This window comes from Sebastes umbrosus, chromosome 11 (genome assembly GCF_015220745.1).
Source record: "Sebastes umbrosus isolate fSebUmb1 chromosome 11, fSebUmb1.pri, whole genome shotgun sequence".
Classification (NCBI taxonomy): Eukaryota; Metazoa; Chordata; class Actinopteri; order Perciformes; family Sebastidae; genus Sebastes; species Sebastes umbrosus.
The window spans coordinates 24052883-24078195 of NC_051279.1; the positions used below are offsets into that span (position 1 = coordinate 24052883).

A 25313-nucleotide genomic window follows, 5' to 3' on the forward strand; every position below is an offset into this window, starting at 1 on the left:
GAAATCCCTGTACGCCCAAAAATAATATTGTCAAGTATAACAGTTCTGTGTGTCCTCCAGTGTATTAAGCTTCCCCAAATCTAAGCTGGATCGCTGGATAAACAAGCAGAGTCCAGCATCATTTTCGCCGTCAGAGAGCCTGAGATAGCCGTATTGTTTTATCTGGGGCTAAACATTAACAAGATTTGTGTGGTGTTTCCCATAACCTGCCCCGTATTCCTCGATATTTGCATTTGCTTTTGCTGGAGCTTCAGTAGTTTCATTGCATTTGTAAGAGGATCATTTCACAGAAAGCATGTGTTAGTGTGGACATGGTATTAAGGCTGTGGTGACTAAGTTGACTTTGCAGCTTTGACTCATCACTTTCAGCACATTGGAGTTTAATGAAATGTTCAACATAAAAGTGTTCCTTCATTCACCATTTTTCCAGTTCAGGGTCGTGGACCGGCTGGAGATATCTCTGTGTTTATAGGCAGACATATGTCTGAATGTCTTGCTGCAGGGTAGGCAGGATAACCAGACTATTATATTCTACAGGTGTCTAAACAAGGGATGTTCTGATACATGCTTTATTTCTAACATATATCTTGGGTTTATGATGTTAAACAAACATTGTTTGTTCTCACCTCAGAGGTGATGGTGTCTTCCAGCGATCTGCTGACAGTGTTTCTGTTTTAAATCCTGTCTTAAAACACGTTTTTACAGACTACTAGTCTTATTTCTTCACGTAATGCAGCTCTGTTTTATAAACCATCTGATTTTAAGTTTCTTTTAATTGTGTGCTGTATTTTGCTCTTCTGAGTTTTTCCTTTTATATTTGTGATAGTTGTTTTTTAATGCTGCTGTATGGAAAGCACTTTGTGCTCTCAACTTCAAAAGCGCTATACAAATAAATATTATTATTATTATCAGAATCAGAATCTTGTTTATTGCCAGGTGTATGAGATATACACTAGGAATTTGCTTTGGTTAGTTGGTGCAAATATAGTTGGTAAAAATAACAAATGAAAATAAGAATAGAAAAAAATTAAATTCTACCAATATTCAATACAAGATATAAACAAAAAATAAATATGATAATAATAATAATAATAATTATTATTATTATTATTATCATTATTATTATTATTATTATTATTATTATTATTATTATTATCATAATTTAGTACATTATTGGTTTTGGATAGGGACCAGTAAAAAGGCAAAAGTACCACTGACAAAAAATTCAAATAAATTACAAATTTTTTATAAATATCGTAATTTTTCTGCTTTCTTTTGTTGTGTGTGTGTTTTCTAGGCTTCAAAATAACACTTGGTTAACCATATGTTACATCGTAGTATATTTAAAAGGTTATGTGTAACAGTTTTCATGTAGAAGTAAGTAGTAAGTGATTATTTCAGTAAGTAGGGCTACTTATAATGCAGATGTATCCAGGAAAACGTTCCCAAATCTCCTGAACTCCCAAAGATCTGTCAAATGATCTGGTTAAGTAACACATGATAAAGGCATTGCCAACAATGGCTAACATAATAATGCTTTAATAGATCTATTAGAATAAGTAAAAAAAAAAAGATGATAAAAACCCAAAGCAGCTAATGTTGTGTCAATAAATGACACAGCTCAGCATGTCGACGGCTCAGCTGTGCTGTGACAGCGGCTCCAGCTGAGGTCCTTCTGTATACACAAACAGATAAACGAAGCACTTGAGCGGACATTAGTGTGACCTCCTGATCTCATTCTGGTTCATTATGTAAGAAGGGATTTCCACTCGCTGTCTAGTGTTCATGTATGTTGTAACAGGACAGTTAGCTCTGTCGCTGTCAGCGAGAGCGGTCTGCCACTGCAAGAAGCGAATCTTGGACCCTTGAGCAAGATTTCCACATTTCTAAAGCTTTCTGAGAATATTGAGTTCTGGGTAAACCGAACCGTTATGGAAATGTTATACTGTTTGACTTAAAATGTTCTTATGGATCCCGTCCATTCACAGCTGTTCTTTCTGAGCCAAAAGCTTCTCAGCGAGCCAAGAATTGATTCATATTCAATCCCCCGGTCATAGCATTTAACCTCAATCTAACCTCATCTAAAGGCGTAACTTTGACATGCGTCTCAGTCTTTTCCTTTTTGTTTGAGGCCAGATCTCCAGACCTTTGTGTCTGTCCTGCTTTCAGTGCCTTAACCTTGTCTCTGGCCTTCCGCCGACCCCTTTTAAAGAGCTGAACCCTCGGCCCCTTGACTCCTATTTGGAGTTCCTTTCAACTTCATCAATATGAAAGGGCCCTTATATGCTGCTTGTCAAAACTTGGCCTACCCTCAGTCCCGTTTTGACCCCTCTCTGAGAGCTTAAGCAACACGTCTGTGTGTGCGTGTGTGTGTGTGTCTGTCTGTGTGTGTATGTGCCTGTGTGTAAAATAATTAGTGTGTGAGAGAATGAGAAGCAGGATGAGAAAATGCAAATAAAAGACAGACAACATCTGTGTTTTTTCTTCAACAGACAAAAAAAGAAGAAATGTCTGCTTGTATTTTCTTATTTTTTCTCCCCTCTTTTTAGTTCTCAACTTTTTATAGGCTTCAATAAACCTACAGCCAAATGCAGAGTCAATGGCATGGCTGAGAATTATGCTAAATGGCCAGTATTTGTAGGATTATATCCTCAAGTTGTGCCAGTTGTCTATCGAGGCATCAAAGGCTGTCTGGGTTTTGGGGGTTTTTGTTGGTACGATCCACAAAAGAGATCAAGGTGTGCTTTAAAAGTCCTTTAGTCCTTTAGAGTGAGTGTGTGTTAACTCATTTACTCCCAGACAGCCATGAAAAACCTCATTCAAGACCAGTATATGGTGTGAAAGACTCCCAACGTTTTTGCTCAGTAGAGCTGATCCATGACCATCCTGTCCTGAATACACACACTAACGCTGTGCTGTACCATCCCACCAACCAACCAACCAAGCAGCGTCCCAGTGCTGTTTGGGTGACTGGGTAGGGATCAGTCACAGTCTGGTAGCTGGACCCCCAGACGGTGTGTGTTGATGACGGGGTTTGCGATGTCATGGGAACAAATGGGGTGACGCGGTGGTTATTTTTTATTTTTTTATCTCAAAAGCAGGTTTGTCCCATTACGCCCCAAAATCTCTTTTTCTGATCCGGCCAAGACGGCTGGCACGCAAGACAATAAAAGACGGAACAATGCAATGTAATGATTGGATGCGGTTGGGTTAGTTGGTATAGAAGAGGGGTTGGGGGGGTGGTGGTGGACAGAACCATATGTTGATGGTGAACTTCCAATTATATCCAGTTTAGACTGAACGTAGGCACCAGTAGACACCAGAGAGGAACACTAATGACTTCTTCTTCTCTGAACATAACAGCTACAAATTTCGCAGGCAAATCATGGATTATATATTTCCAAACTATTCACCTGAGCTCTTATTTTGAAATCATCAGAGTGGAGATCGTCTTCAAGCTTTATTCTCACAGTGAGTCGATTCTTTTGAAAATGGCTCGTTCAGGAATGTCTTTAAGCGGTCTGGCGACACAAATAAGGCAACAAGGCGATAAGGCACAAGTAAGGCGATGCAAATCTAACATAAAATTAATCTAAAATTCAATGGAAAGTAGCTGTAATTTACAATGCTTTAGGTTTATTTTGTTATTTATGATAAAAATAGTTGTGAAAGTGCATATCGCATTAGATTTCTGTGTGTTTGTTTAAAACAAAGTAAAGCATAAACAGAGAGTACTTGCTGCAGTGATAAACTTTGTTCTGTGGCAATAAAACACCACTCAATAAAAAAAATAAAATAAAAAGACACTGTCGAGAAAATATATAACTGAATTACATGATGGTTACCATCATCATTTAATCAGTGTAACTCGGAGGCTCTGGAGGAAACAAAGATAATTCAAAGGAATGTCAGGTAAAAAGTATCTATATCATATATTTGATATCAAAATTAGGTAGAATAATATCTGTGTAAAAGAATCCAGCTCTGCCTACATTGTCTGTTACTCCTGTAAATGAGGCATTCGCTTTTATTGCAGCGTCAGAGGAGGTCTCCTGTGTAAGAGAGGCACAGAGTCAGTAGCGAGTCCACAGTTGGTGTACTTGTTATACTTGTACAGTAGGGGAGAGCGGGGTCGGTCGGGACACTTTTGTATCGACACTAAATTGAAAAATACTTGAACATTAATGAAAATAATTTGATCCCTGAACAGATAGAGGTGTCTGCTAACAATTGATCACGTTTTTTAGAGCCCAACCCAAATTTGAAAGTCACAATTTTGTTAAATGTGCAGTATAAGGAGTGCATTTTCCTAAAACTCTGCCTCCCCAGGACGGTTGGGACACCTCCTTCTGGGATACAAAAAAGAAAATATATATATATATATATATATATAAAATTTAAATTGAACGAATTGCAGTCTAAATTTGAACACCTTATATTTACAATGTCACTTCTTCACATATTTCTTTGAGAAAAAAGGGTTATTGTACAATTATATATTATATTTTCATAAATTACTGAGATATGGAATTAGGCAAAAACGAGTTTCTGACTGCCTACCACTTGAGTAAACAATCACTCAGTGACTTCACAGTGGATCTTTATTCAATTCACACATTTTGGACTCGTGTGCTAGCTAAAATCAGACAGCTAACACTTGCATCAACTCATAGGCCAGAAAATAAGCTTTCCAACAATATGTTTTTATGTTAACATGTTTATATATATATATAATTATATAGTGAGAAAGGTTGGGAACCACTATGCATAACATAACATTTCTCTCAACCAAATGGCGTACGTACTAGAGGTATAACCACACGACAATGCCATTTAGTGAATTGCTTCTTTGCATCAAACAATGTGGGTTAAGTGTTTGGCCTCTGTAACAAAGTTCCCAGTGAGGAGACAAAATATTCATTTATTTTTTCTCTTGCTTCTGTCTCCCACAGCAGGACAATATAGACCGGTCCTCCAATCACAGACAAGCTGACCTCATTGGTCCGAGCTTCCAGCAATCAGCCAATCGGAGTTCTCCGAACCATCAAGGTTGGTCCACCACCACCAATAGAAATGTGTGTGTGTGTGTGTGTGTGTGTGTGTGTGTGTGTGTGTGTGTGTGTGTGTGTGTGTGTGTGTGTGTGTGTGTGTGTGTGTGTGTGTGTGTTGATGCTTGCACACAGTTAAATATTCATGAGTTGGTGTTGTGTGACACAGAAGAGCATACTTTGTTATTCTCTGAAAGCAATGATTTGACATGGCAGTGGGACTTGTCATGTGATATAGCATACTACTGGGACTTACTGTACATTGACTTGGTGTAACATAAGCTTGCTGTGTATTCTCCTTGTATTTTCATACATAAGATAATACGTTTGTGTGTATGTGTGTGTGTGTGCGTCCCTCGTCTCAGTACAGTGTGGAGGGCGGCTTGCCGCTCATTATCCTCCCCAGAGCCGGGGGTGGGTCGAGGGGGATAATATATATTTGGGTCTCTTCCGCTGTAAACATTTCAGCAGTTCAAAGGGTGCTCTGCATGGACACAGGGTGCCATTATAATTACGCCGCCTATCTAATTGTGCCATACAGGGTTCATCCGAGACAATCGGAGCATGAGATTTAAGCACAATATTGGCTCAGCATGGGAGGTAAAGGGCGGGGAGTCTGCGAGGGCTCAACGAGTGAACTAGAACGCTTGGCCCTGGCATGGGAAAATAAATGGAGCAGAAATTACATTGTCATTTTTCAGGATCAGCCGGGACGGAGGGAACTCAGGACGACCGGAGAGGCAGACGAATGGAGATGACTTTAACTGAGGGACATTTTTGCTTACACTGTCTGAATAATGATATTTTGGATGGATACTCAGTTATTTTTTTTACAGTAGATTATGCCAGACATGTGTTGGGAGCCTGATTTATGAGCACTGGTACTGCAGACCATTTAGATTTTTTGTCAGATCTCCTTCTCCCATGTCTCACTCTTTTTTATTTAATTCCTCAAGTAGTGGGTGACAACTTAACTACCACTTTTAAGTACTTTTACCATTCTAGCATGTCTCATAAGCTGAATTACGTATGCTGCTCAACGTCTGTATCATTTGAGCAGAGATTTTGAATTCAGCCCCAGCACCTCTGGTGTTATTAGTGGGATTATAATCCTTGCTGACGCTATTATTAAACCTGTTTTCCAGTAAACCTTTCATTCTCATAGGGCTATAATAGAGGCACCAGCTACTTGCTGTGCTTGCTATAAAGCTAGAACAGTCATAAACCTATTAATTTTGGAGGGAACAGTGTGGCTTTGTTGGAACATAACCCGCCGTTATTTCACAGGTTTGGAATGAGATGCTATTGAGCGGCTTATTGTGGCATTTGCACGCCAGTGTTTGACGTCTAGAAATAGGAGTTGCCTCACATGATATTCTCAGTATGTAATCTATAAATTGTGCCATGCACATCATAGTTTACTGTGAAGTTCCGTGTTTTACAATATTATTTGCCCAGTTGCACGTCTTTCTTTAAATAACTGGAAGACTGACGAGGCCACGTTGTCCCGAGCCGTGGCGTGACACATACTGTATGTGTCTGTCTGTATACAGATGTGATGTCACAGGCTTGTACTGTGCAAACGCTGTCTCCACTTGGTTGTTTTTCCCAGAGTGACTTCAGTCCTATAGCTGAGTTCACTGTCTGCTCAAAGGCCACATATGAAATGTGAAAATACTCTAAAAGGAGGAAGATACATCCATCCTGTATCCCATCACTCCTAGACTTAATAGACTTGATTTAATATTCACCAACTATCACCAAGTTTTCATTATATTCTTTCAGAATTTAAGTCCAGTGTTGTTGGTGAGTGTTTGGATAAGTGGGTAAGGAAAGTTCCCACTTTGCACACCTTTGTTACAGTACCAGCATTCAGTGTTTTTACACAGAGCCCCTTAAGGGCCAAATGCAAAAAATATTTTCTGAAATACCAAACTACCTCACCATACCTTCAAAGTAAAGTTCAGTAAGTATATCAACTAGAGTCGACAGCTGGCCCCTCCTATACCTTACACCATTGGTTCCCAAACTGACACAAATTAGACCGCGGACCCCCATTTCATCAGATTTCGTCCTAGGATCCCCATCTGATAGGATTTTTTGCTTTTTAGGCCTGCCCCCTCTTAGTCGATTAGTCGACTAATCTGTCATTTTGGTCTTAGTCAACTAAGATTTCTTTAGTCCATTAGTTGTTTCTATGTTTTTTCATGCTGAATGACTTATTTCCAAGAATCTTCTGAGCACATCTCTGATAAACACAAGATTTAAAGTGGTGCTTTTGTGTGATTGTTTGTGGAGAAACTCAGTTTTACAGATCAGTCGATTAAATCAACTACTCGATTAGTCGACAAAATCGTATGGGTGTTAGTCGACTAAGAAGTTCTTTGGTCGAGGACAGAACTGTTTCTATCAGATGTTTTATTACGCAAAGTGTCATAATCCCATGATTAAAAAAGTCATACATTCTGCCTTTGTGTTGCTATATGGATGGAATTACCACTGCCTTACACCACCGGTCTGATGCTCGAGCCACACAAGTATAAAACAAAAGTCACATAAATGAGCTTGAGATTTTGACATATCATTTCATGTAACTTATATTCATCTTATTTGATAAAGTTAACTTTATATCAGTTCAAATAGTGTCAAAAGAAAAAGAAAAAACAGAAAAAGCTATAGTAAGTGCTCCTTGTGTTAAGATTTTTGTTTTGTTTTAAACTCTGTCAGTGAAGCGACAGCTTTCAAGAGTACAAATCATGCCTTGACAAGGAAGTAGTTCATTTAATTTATTTAATCCGAGTGAGGAAGGCAGCGGATAGTAATCTTTTAGCTCTGAGTTCAGGGACTTCATCTTGTGCCTTGGGACAGATAACATGACGTCTGGACTGGACAACGTTCTGTCCAGGAGAACAGAGACGGATACAGACGAGAGAAAACTGTGGAGAATGGGAGTAGGTGGGCTCTCAGATGTGGTCTGCTACTTGAACTTTAGTTACGACATAACTGAGCGTTAGAGATGCCACCAGATTCAGTCATGAGTTTAGTGTAGTGCCAACAAGTGTGAGGTAAAATCCTCTAAATGTGACTATGAAAAGGTTATTTAGTCGTTTCATTGGCCAATTTCTCACAAGATATGTGAGGCGAGGCAGTTACCCACTAGTGGCGTGTATTTATTTGTGTGTTTGTATATGTGCGGTTGATGTAGCCGTGACATTTGCACTTTTCTGTTTTTGGTTGCTTGTAACTTTGTTGATCCAGGAGTCAGTGATGTGAATGTTTATTTATCAGCCAATAGAGGAAGATTAGGCTATTTTTTATCCCTAATTTAACCGGTTACAGGTTCTTAGAAGAGAAGGGAGGGGCTTAACACATCTGAGGAGACGGGGAGTAAATAATAACAATAATGTCGATGTTATCCTTTGACACATCAGTTTTATTTTTGGTTCTGACTTCTACAGCCGAGTTAAGGGCAAAATCTAAATTAAAAAGACTGGATGGAGAGATGGAGGACTGATTATAAAACAAAGGTCTTCACTTTGACATGTTAAACCATTCATGTGTATGAATATAATATAATAATAATAATAATAATAATAATAATAATAATAATAATAATAATATAATAATAATAATAATAATGCAACTCATTCTTAAGATCTGGTGAACAGCCAACATATTTGAAAAATATGGTATATACGGTTTAATGCTGAAACAATTAGTTGATTATTGGCTAGTCTAATAACAGAATAATAATAATGGGCAACTAATTAAAAATGAACTGATAAGTATATGTTTTGTTATGTAAACTGTATTTATGGGGGTTTTGGTTCATTTATCAGACAAAACAATATAGCAATATAAAGACATCATGATGTGTATTTTTCCCCCTTTTTCCTGTTTATTTATTTATTTTATTTTTTTATTTATTTATTTATTTGACAGGGACCATGTATAAAAAACATAAACTTCCATTCTTGAAATCTGATGCATTCTACAGAGATATAGCTAAAAGCTAATTTCCCTACCTAGTCCCTGGGCAGGTGAACAATAATACAAACATTATATACATTACACACAACAAGCAATATAAAAATACTGTTCATTATATACATAGTCAAAGGATGCATTAAGGTATTTACAGAACAGTAGTGGTTGTTGTTTGATTAGATAACGGTTCATAGAATTAAAATGATTAATTCTTGATAAGAGATTAATCAATTAATCAAGAACATAATTGTAAAATGTATCACCAGTGAATTTAGCTATAGTCCCAGCGTAGTTCCCACAGAGCCCAGAATTAACCAACCATTAGACTACCTCCACATGGATCCTCAGTCCACAGTCAACTTAAAACAAAGGATTTATTAAGAGAAAGGATTTTTTTAAGGTGTTTTGTTTCCTAATAAAGCTTTAGAGGTGTTAATACCCTTTTTAAACCCTTTTTATCCTGTTATTCCTGCTGCAGAGCCACAGCTACACAGATCTTTTATGTGGATACAGCTTTAACTAAACTCTTGCTTGCTTTAAAACCCACTTTGCTTGGCACATGAGAGTGGAGTGCAAGTTCAGTTACTTCTCAACTTCTTTCAGGCCTGGGGCGCAGATGTATGCTCTGATAGGACTGTTGATCTTTACAGTGGCGGGATATTATGCAAATGTTTGTTGCTGTGCATCACAGCTGCAAAATTCTCATCGTCAGGCTCTGTCTAGGATGGATCCAATTAAGACTCATATATGGTAAGGCCAGGTGTGTCATTACATAAAGGTGTTCATGTCTCTTATATGCCTAGGCTAAGTTTCTGGCCTAACTTTTTATTTCTGTACTCCATGTCAAAGTAAGAACTATAGTTTTTTCCCTGCTCCAATTCTTCATGGGTTTAAATCCCGTGCATGAGTACATGCCTGCATGCTGACTCTGTCATCAATCTGTCACCCGTACACTCGGCTGCATGACGCATACCTTTGTTTGCCTGATTGTGACATGCACGGGTGATTGCGATCGTATGACGTTTGTATCCAAACCCGATCCAGAGGCCAAACTAGGTCAGATTTATGAGGAAACTTATTGTCCCTCACTAGCTTGAGGGCGCATGTCTCACCTAGTGAGAATGATGGATGATGAGCACATGATGTGTTCAGGGGAAAAGTAATTTTTGGAGTTTTGCTCACTTTTGGTGTAGTTTCTGGTTTACCCTCATGGCATTTGTTAAGTATTTGATTATTTTGTCCTAAAAAAAGTATATTTTTCTACATTTATGAAATACTTTTATTACCACTGCTGCTGCTGCTGTTGCAGGTAATATTGCTCTGACCTGTGTTACAATTGTCTTTCCCTTTCCATAGCTTGTGCATGGCCTCGTATGAACCCTGTGTCCTGTGGTATATAGCTCTTTAGCTCTCCAGGCTATCTATAAGTAGCTGCTCCAGCTTACCTGACACTATTAATACCTACAGATTAACCACCTGCGATTCACAGGCACCTGTGATACTGCTACCTGACACGTTTTCAGGAAAAGCTCCTCAAAGGCGACACTTTAGTTTCAGCAGGTAGCTGTTGGCATCAGTGCCGGAGACAAAGCCATGCTGCTGCATGCAGAGATGGGGATGTTTACTATAGCCTGCTAACCTGTGGCCGCTGTTGGCGTTGTTGCCTCTGGAACATTTTTTATTGAAAAATAATAAACCTGATGTACTTCCACCGGAAACGGATTCCTTGCCAGGCTCAGGGGCTCACTTTGAAGCCAATGCTTTTAAAACTTTACATCAATCAAATTGCTGTTTTCCAACGTCAGCTTTCCGCTGAGCAGCAGGACTTTTAGCTGCTTTCTAGAGTGGCATGACCCTCGCACCACCTCGCATGATCCAGCTGTCAGCTGTCCTGCACCCGGAGCCGAGTCACACAGTATAGGGCACATTTGAAGTTCTGACAGCAGGACTGCATCGTACAAGTTTCAGTACGGCTGGTGGTTTTTGCAGAAGAAGATAGAGCTAACAAAATGTTTACCTATACGTCTATTTTTCACATATTATTTAAAAATAAGAGAGTCATTAAGAATTGCAGGGCAACTGAGAGAATCAACAATCAAATTAGAAATAGAGAATAGAAACTGATCTGCATTGAAACTTCACATCAAATGTACATTAACATTGTATCTGATCAGGTGGTTTAGATAAAATAAAAATAATCCTTTATTAGTCCCACAGTGGGGAAATGTGCAGTATTACAGCAGCAAAAGGGACAGAGCAAAAAACAAGGGGCATCAGTAAAAAAAACAAGATATAATAAATACATTAGTAAACAATAAAGATATAATAAATAAGTATACAGTAAAAAACAAAATATTAAATATACAAAAAATATAATAGTATAGTATAATAGCACGTGAATGATGAAATGTTCTCTATCCTTTAGTGTAAACAGCAATATGACTCCATCCTGAATCACAAATGTCTTCTCTTATTGGGTTTCATCATTTCAATGTGAGATGGTGTCCTAATACATCTGAATGGGGTTCCCTCACATGAACCTCATCCATTTGAGAGCGCCTGCCGTGTACAATTAGAGCTTGTCTCCCCCTAGTGGTCTACTTGCGTCCTACAGTACAGTCGGAAGGATCTGGATGCAGAGATTTGATGATGAATTCATGAGATAGATTTCTTTTTCATAATGAAGAATTATTAATCACAAGGACGAGTCACCACTGGAGATTGTAGTTTAGAAAAGAGCAAAGTTATGCGCCCAGTTTACCCAGATGATAAAACTTTCACAGCGTGAAGCAATTAGAGAGAGAAGACTTCCCTTCAATCGAGCTCACTTCAAACTTTGATACAACATGCTCCTGGAGACGGTTGAAAAATTCTCTTCGTGAATTTGAAATGGGCCGAGAGGTTTTTCACAGGGGGCTTTGAGGATAGATTCCCCCTTCTGACGAGAATTCTGCTTTTAAAGACCTTTAAAAGCAGAATGTTTGAGACGTGCGGTGAAGTTGGAGCCGTCGCCTTCACCGTGAACCCCGGCGGTAAGAGTTGAGCAGTGTTGCAGGCAGGTTTGTGCTTGTACCTGTTATCCCTGGAGATTTGGCTCACACAGCAGCACAATGTACGTAGTCAAGATAGTCTTGCTGATTGATCACTCTCGCAAAACTGGTTACCAACGTGTGCGTGCCAGTGTTTTTATTTTCTTTTTTTTTTAGTATTACTTAGAATTAATGTGGTGCAAAAGTGAGGTCAAGGGTTCAAATCCTGGCCACAATGAAATGATAGAGAAACTGAAATAGAAAAGGGAAAGTCCCGACAATATCCAGGGACTTAACTTCTTTTTTTGTGTTGCGCCTCAACTATTTGAAACCAAAGCAGCAGGCTTATAGGACTTTCAGTTTTCTTTTATTGTGTTTTATTGCATTTTGGGTTTGATTTTCTTTCCAGCTTCAGTGCTCCACACTGTTCTTTGTTCACTTGTCTTCAACAGTTTTTGAAACCTACTTCTCTCATCTACTTCACAGCAGTCTTTCAGTTTCTCTTGAAATCCAGTCAGTGATGTGTTCCTTGTCTGTCTGTCTGTCTGTCTCCTCCAGAGGATGACGTCGATCTAGAGGCCCTGGTGAATGATATGAACTCTTCGCTGGAGAGCCTGTACTCCACCTGCAGTGGTCAGCAGACAGAGTCCACCCCACTACTGCACAATGGACAGACCTCTTCCTCACATCAACACCACCACCACCACCATCACATGCAACACAACCAGCCTCGGCAGGGTCAGCACTCACACGCGCTTAGCCACGTCTCCCCGGAGCCGCCCTCCGCGGACTCGCCCCAAACCGGCCTCCGACGGTCACAACCCATGCACATTCTCGCTGTCAGGTAGGTGCACAGTATATGCAGATATTGATATATTTCTTTGGGCTGTATGTGCAGGCACTAGACAAGAGCTGTCCAGTCTAGCATGACAGACAGCTGTCAATGTGAATGCACAAAAACGTACATAAACTTATATTTGACTGCAGGAAAGAGGCAGGGTGACGCGGCATCAGTTACACTGTGCATGTCTTAAAGCCTGTGGTGTTAATGCACAGGCTGAGCGGAGTTATTAAAAATTCAAAATCTAATGTATTGTTCATTATGCCACACCCCACCCCTCAATAAAATTTCATTAAAATCCATCGCAGACTTTTGGAGTTATCATCCAAACAGACAAACCAACAAACCAACGCCAGTGAAAACATAACCTCCTTCCTAGGCCTTCGGCCTTGCCGGAGGTAATCTTTCACCAAACAAGCTGTAATTTTATAGTCAAAAACATAGATACAAAATTTAGTAAACTTATTTTGTGTCCACTAACTCCTATTATTGACTCATTTAATTTGACAAGTATTTGATTGACATGAGTTAGTATTCAGTCGTCTTTTAGTGATAACGGAGGACTACTTACCTTGACATCATCATCACTGACAATGACATGGGGAATTTGTGTATTTGGTTGTCTGACTGCACTCTTTGTGGGTTTGCAATGGCCTATTTATGTGATGCAGATATGCTGTATGCATATGATGGCGTGACAGAAGAAACCTCAAAAGAAGTGAACCCATGCTCCATTTTTTTTTTTACTTTATCTTCTATGCACGGTGCTCATTTCATTGTGAAACGTTTGTTTGTGCAACATGAGAGTTAGTTTAGTTACAAGAGCTTTATAATTTTGTCAGTCACATGAGAGAAGAAGAGTTCACGTGGAGTGTAAAAAAAGAACATTTTCATCATGTGTTGAAACATACATCTGCTCAGAATATACTAAAATGCCTGTAAAGGTAAACCATTGCTAGACATTTTTTACTGGTTTCGTTTTGCATGGACCCCCAAACTTTTTTCAATGAAGAGTCAATGCTGAGAAAAGAGCCCTGGAAAACTCCCTTGAGTAAACTGCTGTGCATCCATCCATGCAGACATGAAGCTGTATGCATATGAGGGCGTTCTCTATTGCGCATGTGATGGTTTTACGGTTTTCTGCAAACTGACAATCTTATCTGGCAACCCGGTCTACCTGTCTGTCTCCTCACCTCCTCTCGCTCTACCTGCACGAACACATGGCGCGTCACCGGAGTCCTCCTAGCTTACCTGTAGTGAGTACTAACCATGCCATAACTAGCCATGCTCGTTGTTTGCGGTCATTATGAGATGTTAACGTTAATTATTAATAATAATGTTCGGGAAGTGGCTTTGGAGGGAGGCCTGGAGGGAGGCCTGGAGGGAGGCCTGGAGGGAGTTAGTTGGAGCTCGTTAGCAGCTCGTGCTGCAGCTACTATCAGGTGGAGAAGAGTTGGCAACACTGGGGGATTTTTAAAATCTATTGTACTCTTTCTCCAGTGTTACCTACCTAAAGCTTTTTTAATTTCATGTGACCTTGGGCTTTAGGAAACTCTCCACAATATTCTGACATTTTGCACACCAAACAATTGATCGAATAATCGAGAAATAATTGGCAAATTAATCAATAATGCAAAAAAAGAAGTAGTTAGTTGCAGCCTTTATTGAATGCATTCAACACATAGTTGAAGTTAGTTGTTTGTCAGTAAAATGTGTGCATTCATCAGGTGTTTTACTGTGACGTCACACATATCTTAAACACCATCAGAAGTGAAGATTTGTATTTAACCAGGTTAATCCCATTGAGACCAAATATTCTCTTTTACAAGGGAGACCTGACCAAGATAGCAGCAAGACAGTTATAGTGAAAGTAACAGACAACACATAAATTAACAACATTAAAACAATCTGGACTGCAGTGATTTCACCAGAAGCCTTAAGCTCATTCAAGGTAACTAAGTTTTGAAGTTGAAGATCAGAAAGATCTTGTAGATAACCATGCACATACACAGCAGTTAAATAAGACTTCAATTGTGCATGGTCATACACATACAGACACATGGAAGCATGACACTAAACTTTAAGCTGACTCCTTCCAGCCTCATACATCTCCACATTACACACACACATGCAGAGAGCTCTTTGTCTCTCCACACTGGAACAGCAGTCTCTCACTCCACACCATCATTCCTCACTAACCCTCCCAATAATTGCGCGTAACGTTTCCTCCCCGCTTCCCTATCTGTAGCCTTTGGATGACCCGTTCCTCCTTGTCACTCCCTCTTTGTCTCAAACTACACCAGCGGGAGGAGAAAGGTAAAAAAAATCTCATTTATTTTAGTGCAAAGTGCAAATGTTTCTCTCTGTTTGAAGAGTAGTAACCCATATTCTCCCTAAGGCTGTTATTGTATGCATTTTAAAAGTGGGTATATGTGTTCACTCACACATACACACTCTACAGAAGTATGGTTGCATGCGTACAGCGCACACAAACACAAAGGCATTCACAGCAGAGCTGGTGTCGGCTCCAATTATTCGCCTTTTGGAGTGTATGACAGAAACAGAGGAGGGATGATCAGGTAATGGAGTATTCTTTCTTATGATCTCTCTCTCTCAAACACACACACAGACTCTGAAGTTCTTATTATTCAGGGCTGACCTCTGGATAACCCGGTTCTCAAGCTCAGATGGGACAACATCAAAAGGCCCGTTCCCTTTTGAACTCGCTGGGTTCTGCAGAGAGAGACAGTTTGATCGAGAAAAGAGACTAAGAGAAAGAGTCTCCTACAGTGATTCTCCGAGCTAGCTAGAATTTCACAAACTGATCTGCTGAACATGAAAAAAAAAATCCTGAAAAGTTTATGATCACCTGTCAAATCATCATTCCTCTCGCAGGCCACGAGCTTACGCCGTACTGTATGCGCCTAATTTAAAAACTGCTTTAAAGTGATGTCTTGATGTAATATTGATGTGTGATAAATATTGCAGAAAATGAGCTGGCACGCTGCGGGGGTCTGTGATTTCCACTTGCTGGGAGTCTGTTCATTATGGGGAGATCAGATGGAAACAGACATGAGCCTGGATACTGTACAGCAATGCTTTATTAATTCCATCTCTCTCTCTCTCTCTCTCTCTCTCTCTCCTCTGCACATATTTCACATGTGTCAGCGGCTCTCATTTCAAAGCTCTCCCATCTCACTTTGCAAGAGGCTGTCCCAGGTCACGACCTTAGACTCCAGTGCATATTTTTTATTAGCGATGTACACAGGATAATACTAAAAGTATGTTCTGTTCCTCTGTCCATTGTCCAGGAGGTTGCAGGAGGAGGAGCAGCAGCTGAGGACATCGTCTCTCCCGGCCATCCCCAACCCCTTCCCCGAGCTCTGCAGTCCAGCCAGCTCCCCTGTCCTCAGTCCTGGGTCTCTACCTCCTGGAGAACCCTCCGCTGACATATATGTAAGTCAAACCTCTACGAAGACACACTGTAGGAACTTTCCAGACACTTTTTCAGGAATTAAGTTGAATATTTCCCAGCAGTGCTCTTTTATGGGTTTCATATTTTTACTACGCATTATAATTTGGTGTGGTTGCACTGGATACAAAACATTGTCTCCATACGATACGGGGCAACCGTGTCAGCAAAACAGGATATGAGACACCAGCTGATTTATTTTTATGTTGATAACTGAGACATGTGTGACTCAAGTGACTTGTTTTGAAGGATGCCGTATTTGAATATCGTAAATCAGCTGTGTTTAGTGGTCAAGTGTGTCGGACATAAGCATTTAGGAATTTTCCCTGCTTCTGCATCTGCCCCATGTTTTGCTCATTGGAGGCATGTTGATTGCTTGCACGTGATAGCGCTGTACTGTACGGTGCATGTGTGTCTGCTCGAGAGGGGTTTGCGGCTTTGTTTGAAAAAAAAAAAAAAAAAAAGAGTGAGGTGAAGGAGCAGAGACCGTATATGTTTGTGTGTGTGTACCTGCACACATGGCTGCTTTTCTGTGAGCCTGTTTGTGTGTTCATGTGTTGACAACAAGTTCGAGACTTGGTCTGTCTATTCCTGGAAGTCAGAGTCCCCCCATCGTCCCTGTTAATGGTCTTCACATGGGGCCAGCCAATGCTGGTTACAGTAACATACAGTAACTTACAGTAATGTGAGGGCGGACTATTTCTCATAAATACTCCCCCTGGCTATGATTCTGGTCTGTTCTGGTCATGGCTGTTATGGTACGAGATCATAGGCTGCAGTTCCAGTTAAGTCGTTATGTGCCAAAATGCAAGTCTGCGTGTAATATGACCTGCTCTGCTCTCTCAAACGTCAGCTCATAAATCACGTGATGAATTGATAAACCTGTGGCATCCAGTAAATGCTTTAAGAGTTGGGAAGTTGTGGCTTTGAATTACCACCTGTGTCATAAATAAACCTCTTAACTGTTTAATGTCGGACTGAGTCATGAAAGATTAGATTTTGATCTAGTCGTCACAAGCGGGAAAGTTGTTTCTCTCTTCGTGGGAATGTCACAGGCTTGAACTACTAGCTGTGGCATAAATTCAGCACTGCATGGTAAATCTTAGTTCATACGGTAAAGAGGTCAAAGATTAATGTCTTACTAAGTGGTTATGAGCTTTGCATTGAATTATTAGCTGTGACATAACTTTGGCTCCGTATAAGTAAAGCAGGCGTGTCTGGTAAATATTCAGAAACCAATTTATTAGACTGGTCGACCTGCTCGGGAACGGGAATGTTGTTGGTTTTTGAATTCCCATACGGCCTGTTAAGGGTGCAGTATAAACCAGGAGGTGGAGTGGGGGATTAAAGGAAGGGGGCAGGGGAGTTGGAGATTGGCGGCGGAGGTAAATTATTTCTGTGATCATACATTACGATGAAGTGTCTGTAAAAGTGCGCTTTTTTGAGCCACTCAGCTCTATTCGAGGCTGCTAGATCTGTCTTTGACATCAACCACAGTTATGGCCCCACATCACAGCAATCCTGTTTCCCATTTCCAGTCCTTTAAAGAGCAGGAATGAATGGATTTTTGTCTTAAAACCCAAACATGTCTGCACACTTAAACCTCACAAAAAATGCTCATATATCATTCCCTCTAGTATAATTTAAATATAACAATTCCGGTTTCTTTTTGGTCATACAGAAGAGACCTCAAAAGAAGTGAACCAATGCTCCTTTTTTTTTTTTTTTTTTACTTTATCTTCTATGCACAGTGCTCATTTCATTGTGAGACGTTTGTTTGTGCAACATGAGAGTTAGTTTAGTTACAAGAGCTTTATCATTTTGTCAGTCAGATGAGAGAAGAAGAGTTCCCGTGGAGTGTAAAAAAGAACATTTTCATCATGTGTTGAAACATCGCCATACATCTGCTCAGAATATACTAAAATGCCTGTAAAGGTAAACCATTGCTAGACATTTTTACTGGTTTCGTTTTGCATGGACCCCCAAACCTTTTTCAATGAAGAGTCAATGCTGAGAAAAGAGCCGTGGAAAACTCCCTTGAGTAAACTGCTGTGCATCCATCCATGCATATGGGTGTATTTGTTTTTTAGACGCGTGTGTGTGTTTGCGCTCACGTCTGCCTGTTTGTCTTTGTGAGTTCTGTAAACTATTTACAGCATTGGCAGTGTCTATCCATTGTTGATGGCAATGGAAAGTATGTCTCATTGTGGTTGTTCTGCAGTGGAAATTCAATTCAGCACCTTTCTGTTAAAAAAAAAAACCCTCCCGCGGAGCCGTCTCATCACACACATGTGCTTTTGGGGTCCAGCTCCAGAGGCATGTGGAACAGCGGTAAAACTGCTTTTTTTGCAAACACATATTCCTCCCTTGAGTGGTTCAGATCTGTTTAGGGTTTGACAAGTGGGATGGTGCAGGCAGGTAAATCATTGCTCCCCCCCAACCCACTCTCCCAAGACCTCTAACCATAATCATTTCAACCACATGTGCTCTGTTTTGTGCCAGTTCTCTGTCTTTATCTCTGGTTGTCAGTCTGTGTCTATCTACCCCTCTCCCTGCCCTCCAAAACCTTCAGCCAGCCTGCTGGTGAGAAGTTTCTCTGTTTAGTTTACTGAATTTTCCAACCTCCGGGCGCTTTCTGACAAACTCTCATACTCGTGTCCCTCGGTTCCCTCCTTACCTCACTCCTTGGCCTCCGTGCAGGAGGCACGAGGACGCAGCGCTGGGCTGTCAGGAATCACTGGGCACGCTGTTTGACACGGCCATATGACTCCCAATTACCTCACTTTCCTCCGCTCTCCTCTCCCTCCTGTCCCTCTCCATTTCCCCACTCCTAGTCTTCGTAGCTTTATATTCTTAAAACGGAAACTTTGATAATAGAGATGCAGTGAAATGACTAGAATTAAAAGAAAGCGCAGCGTTAAAGTAATGTAGTCGCTCATACCGTCCAGGTGATGCTGCAGAAGTGTTTCTGACGTGTTTACGGCAGGTGTGTGCGTGCCAAACTTAATCTTAAAAGCTGTTGTTTGTGAAAGTGTAGCATCAATGGAACATACCAGAATGAATACATTTGGTTCATTTGGGAGCTGCGGGATGATTAAGAACATCGAACTGGGAAGCTGCCATCTATGAGCACTGGCACCAGTCCAGTGTGGTATGTGTGAAAGTGTGCACAGATGGGCACATATCCTTAGAAAAACTGACTTCCTGTAGCCTGCTAAGGATTACTACCAACAAAATCCGGGCTTTATGGAAGTCTAAACCTCCATACATCCCGTATAGAGCCAACTGGCCAGAGAGCAGGTATTACAACCGCGCTAGCCTTAAGAAAATACTAGGAGCTTGGCCCGTGTAATCCATGTCGTGCAATGGAAAAACCTATAAGAAGCCTTGAATGCAAGGCAGTTAGCTAGTATATCCATTAATTTTCTCAGTCTAGAGTCTTGACAGTCTGTCCTCAGTAGTGCAATAGAGAGCGCCGTTATGTACTTACTTGGACACTGTGTTCCCATAGCTGCCCCAGTCGTTCTAGTGTGGGAACACTGATTTGATCACTGGGTTGCCAGATTTTGCTGGATTTACTGTACTTGGGACTGGATGTCCTGTAGCTCAATGTGCTCTATGGTATGGCAAGATCACCACACCCTGTCTCTGCCTCCCGTCACGTCTGCGTTTCATTATCTTTCTATTGGTGCGTCTATCTCTCTCGGTGTCTTGCCAGTGTTTACCTCACTGTTTCCGTCACAAGTCTTCCTCCGTCATCCTTTTGTTCTTTACTCCGAACTTTTCGTCCCAGCCAACATTCCTGTTGATCTTGAGTACTGTGCGGCGTGTCCTGTGACAAATTAGCTCACTTGATGAATACTTATTAACACATGATGAAGTAAGAGGCCTAAAATAGCGCACGGTGCCAGACAGGCAGCGGAGGTTGGGTTGGCACTAATAACGTTAGCAAATGAGCTGCTGGTGCTCAGTGCCAGCATCGTTGTCTAGTTGCGCAGGACTGACTAAAATATAAGGCTACTGCTTTCTTTCTATAGCACACAGGTTTAAGCAAACTCTGGCATTAACAGTAGGAGATGGCTGAGTATGTAGTATGTTTGGGGTTATGCAAATATTGCATCTATTTATTTATTTATTTATAATCAGGATGCAGTTTGTGCCAAAATGTGCACATAAGCATTTTGTACATATCTTTTGAACGTGGATGAAATGTGAATGAATCTATATGTGCTGCACATACATACTGTACATAACATAAATATGTGGAATACATTTAGCTGTGTTTTCGTTATTATTATTATTACTTGTTATATCCTTTTCTGTCTACTTCTCATCTGAATCGTATTCTTGGAATCTGCTGAAGTACAGTATCCCTGAAGGGATCATTAACATTTGGTGATACTGATCACTTTTCCACCTCACCTCACTCTTCCCTCACCTCTATCTCTCTCTCTCTCTCTTTCGCTCTCTTGCTCTCTCTCTGCATGACTGTGTCTGCAGTCGAGTTAGCCAGACTTCAAAGCTGTGACACCTACTTATCAAAAAAAGTACCACAGTATCAAGTGTACTGTACTGAAGTATAATCTAAACGATGAGCTCATGATGTTAGCAGCCTCCATATCAGCTCGTAGAAATCATGCGACCTGTTTTTAAATTAATACGATTTCTGTAAGATTGAAATGTAGTTAATCGATTATACTTGTACCACTACCAGCTTTTATTCAATTACTCACTCTGGGCTGAAAGAAGTAGCCAGGAAGGTGTGATGCAGTAATGTGACAGACAGCGTACAGTCTCCCTTTTGATTCTCAGTGTCGTACAAGCTGCTGAAGAGACTCTAAAATATCTTTATTATGACTCCTGATATGCTGCAGAATATGAATGTTGCATACACTCACTCATATAGTCCGCCCCAGCAGCTGGAAGAAATCTGTAAGTGGCCAAACTTTTATATGAGGGAAAGTTTTTCAACATATTCCCGGTCTAGGAGTGCACAATTAATCAAAATTTTATAAAAATCACATTATGGCCTACTGCAATATTCAAATCGCAGGAGGCGCAATCTTTGTTAAAGGTCAAATGTTGTCAAACAGTTTGTGAAATAGTCACGAAATTGAATCTATTTGATTTGTGTACATAGACATACACGAATTTTCCTTTTTTTTTCGTGACGCTCAGCATGACTTTCAACAGCACGTGACGCACGTGTCAATTTCCGCTCCAGTTCTTTCAAAATAAAACAACTTAGTTAGGCTTAGGAACAGAGCGACTTGGTTAGACTTGGGCAACAAAACTAGTTATGTTTAGAAAAAAAGATCGTGCATCGGGTTAAAACAACTCTAGAATGGACGTAACTTAAGTACAAAAGTTACGCGGCAAAGAAATCAACTTTAACTTGAGGTTTCACACGGGACACCAACACCAGTCTCCTTGGTGAAAGTCCTGTGGGGTTTTTCGTGAAAAAAAAAATTCACGAAAGAAATGTGCAATTTGTGTCTATGTACACGAATCAATACATTCAATTTTGTGACTATTTCACAAACTGCTGTGCGACTTGGCTGGGCCTACACATCATATTCTGTAGACTTAGGAAAACATCTTTGTTTGGTACAGATCCCTGCAAAAATCACACTATAATCATTTTAATGTTTTTCAGTGAAAATGAAAATAATGATGTAAAAAATATCATTCCCTCTAATAACGCAAAACATATCGCAATTGCAATATCGGTCAAAATAATCGCAATTCGATATTTTCTCAGAATCGTGCAGCCCTATCCCAGTCTATGTATGCTTCTGTGTTGTGTGGGGAAAATGTGAGGAATTGTGTTTAAAACGTCAATTTAAACCTGCAGTAATTGATATTTTGGCCAAAACAAGTTGTAAATACAACGCTGACATTTCATCATCTTATGAAGTCGATATGGCAAACGTGTTATAGCAAACAGTGGTTTAGTTACACATCAGAGAACGTGCAGACACAGAGCAGGATCAGCTATTTGTTGCTTGTGTCCACCTGATTAATGCAAATTCAATACTCACTCCCCGTTTAGCTGTTCTTGTCTCCACCAATTCATGAAAAAAAATATCTGGCTCTTTAGCCGCTAATAAATGAAGTCACTTCATTGCCGAGCAATGTCTGTAAAGTATAAACATTAGCTTCTACAAGTGGATTACCAATTTAAGCAAACAGTTTTACACAGTGAATACTTGAAGCAGCCATTCTAGTCGCTGAAAAGAAAGGCAGCAGGATTTAAACTAGAAACACCCGGCGGTATATAAATGATGGGCATCGATCCATCCCCTTCTTTCTCTCTGTTTGCGCTGAAGCACGGCATTCCTTGGCTGCCTCCTTCCTCAATGTTGGAACTACTCCGGGTCAAAGGGCAGATTTTTCCACTGTAAACGGAAAAGCAGAGTGGAATGCTGTCGATGCCCAAAACGTTGGCCCCAATGTGTGGGAACGTCTGTGGGCGCGTGCACGAGTGTGTGTCTTTTAAAAAGTGCGGCTTGTGGTGGAGGTTCAGTTTTGTGTATTTTGTGTGTGTGTGTAAGCGTGCGCCTATATGTATGTTTGTCTTTTACAAGCAGGGATACGTATGCGTGTGCATCTGTGAGAGCTTTAGGCAGTATGTTTATGTGCGTGTGTGTTCTGCTTCTCATTGTAGCACTGATGTGTTCTGCAGGCCACACTGTGCGGAGATCAAAGGTGACGCAGCGCCAGAAATCTGCTGGCTCACTCCTCCAGCAGCCAGCTTGCTTTTAAATGGATCTTAAAGGGAAATACGGGACACGAACACACACACACACAGACACTTGTTGTATTGCGTAATCACCGGCTAGTCACGCTTATATGTTTGTGGTGTGTGATTTGCACTGTTTATGCCACTTGGATTGTTTATATCTTTGTGATTATTTGTAATTGATGTGAGTATAAATAATGCGCTCAAACTGGATGTTTTATTGAGCTTGTGCGTGCGGGCATCCATGTGTGTATAGTTGATGCATGCCTGCCTGCCTGCTGGCCTCATTATTCCTAACATTACATCTAGTCTCTGAGCCATAGGCACACACACACACACACACACACACACTCACACACACGCATGTTATTTGATGCCCTTTGTGGCAGAGGTAAAGAGAGTATGCAGGCAGTACAGTAACCCTTTTGTCTGTTCTCTTTCTCAAACAGACACTTTCATGTCAACGTATATACACAAATTGCATTGAGCGGATTTGCAGCATTCGGTGCTGTGAAATACAAATCATTCTAACCGCTGTTGAACAAATGCTACCTGGAGAAGAGACAGGCAGGTTGTGGTCGAGTCTGGAACATCTCATGTGTCAGGGCCATATTTATCCCCCGGCTGCTAAATGGAAACATGCCTCGACCTGCTACTGCCATACACACACACACACACACACACACACGCACAAACAGGCACACACAGGCACACACATATACACATGGCCTGTTGTTGAATATTAAAGGTGGGCTGGTGATTCGTCTGAGTAATGGCTCGGTTTAGATAAATACGACTTTAATGTTGGCACCGGACAAAGCCACTTGGGAGCAGATCACCATCACATAACTTGTGCATAAAGACCTTGAAATTTAGCGCATTAGTATATTACCAAGGGCAGTGCTTATAAAATGTGCCATGAGTTAGACACGGTTGCAAATACTTAAGTCCCACCTAAATTAAGACTATCCTAGAGGAACCGTTTTCGTGGCAGACGCTTGGAGAAGTAACCCACTTATGCATAGACACAAACAGTTGGTTGAAAATCATCCTATTACATGCTAAATTAATTTACTCGCTTCCAGTAAAAATGGGTCAGTGTCACTGCAACCGCTAAGCCATCTGCAGCTAACATCCACTGCCTACGGGAAAAACCGCATGTGATGTGCACCATGTGACAGCCCTAAGCAAACGAAGAAGCAGCAGTCTAAAATAAATTCCAGCTGTAGTGATTATGCGTAAAAAAACAATGTTGGCGCTGCTAAAATGCTCACAACAATTGATTTCTAACAGGGATCAGAAAGTGACTTTAGCTATAGGCTGCTGCATAATACAAGCACAGAGGAAGTATGGGGACGCTAGAAAGACACTGATATACTAGAAAGCAAAATACAGCCTTACAAAAAAAAAGTTATCAGCTGCCAAACATGGTGCTGTAAGAATAACAATGTCTAAAAATGATCAAGAGACAGTGTATTTGAGTGAAGCTGTTCAGAAACTTTGACCAGGTCATTCACTGAGTTTGTGCACAGCACACATTGTGACTAAAGTAAATACAACTTCTGATCTCAAACTGCCCATTCTTTCTGAGTGGAAACAGCAAATTCCAAACTTGTTTCGGAGTGTGATCATCTTAAAGCTCATGGGAAACCAAGCAGGACAGGTAGTTTCCCAAAGTAGTTTAAATAATGCCCGCCAATCAATAAAGCAGTAAGGGCAGATTCGCTAGCCTAGGGGTCAGCAACCTTTACCATCAAAAGAGCCATTTTAGACAAAAAAAAAAAACATTTGAGCATTGTGATGAAGGTAACACAGCCTATAGTCTAAGTATATAGTATATAAGTCTAATGCAGTGAGTGCCAAAGTGCAAATGTAGTACGGAGTATTAGGGCCATATTGAGGGAGATTTCCAGAATAAAGTCATAATATTACGAGAAAAAATGTCGTTATATTACAATAATAAAGCCACAACACACATCAGACATCACAACGGTTTTAAGCCCAAAATTAAGATTTGTATTTTCATAAATAACTGTATTTATTATAATATAAATAATCAATTGGTCCCTGATATTGTTGGCTTAAAAGTGTTTAGTCAGTCGCACTACAACGACGAGAGTTACAGAGGTGAAAAGTGAATTTCTTTATTAATTTATTGGTTCATTTGTTACCTCGATGCAGAAAATGAGGAGGG

General features: G+C 40.4%; 1 protein-coding gene across 8 annotated transcripts in view; it reads left to right on the plus strand.

Annotated features, from left to right (window-relative positions):
- The window catches only part of grb10b (growth factor receptor-bound protein 10b), a 76233-nt gene that overhangs the window by 22218 nt on the left and 28702 nt on the right, over positions 1-25313 (plus strand). For 4 of the 8 annotated variants that reach the window (XM_037784090.1, XM_037784093.1, XM_037784091.1 and 1 more), the window contains 3 exons: positions 4953-5049; positions 12623-12908; positions 16217-16361. In XM_037784090.1, coding sequence (XP_037640018.1) covers positions 4953-5049; positions 12623-12908; positions 16217-16361 — 528 coding nt within the window. The other 4 variants (XM_037784096.1, XM_037784097.1, XM_037784094.1 and 1 more) reach the window with 4 other exon arrangements.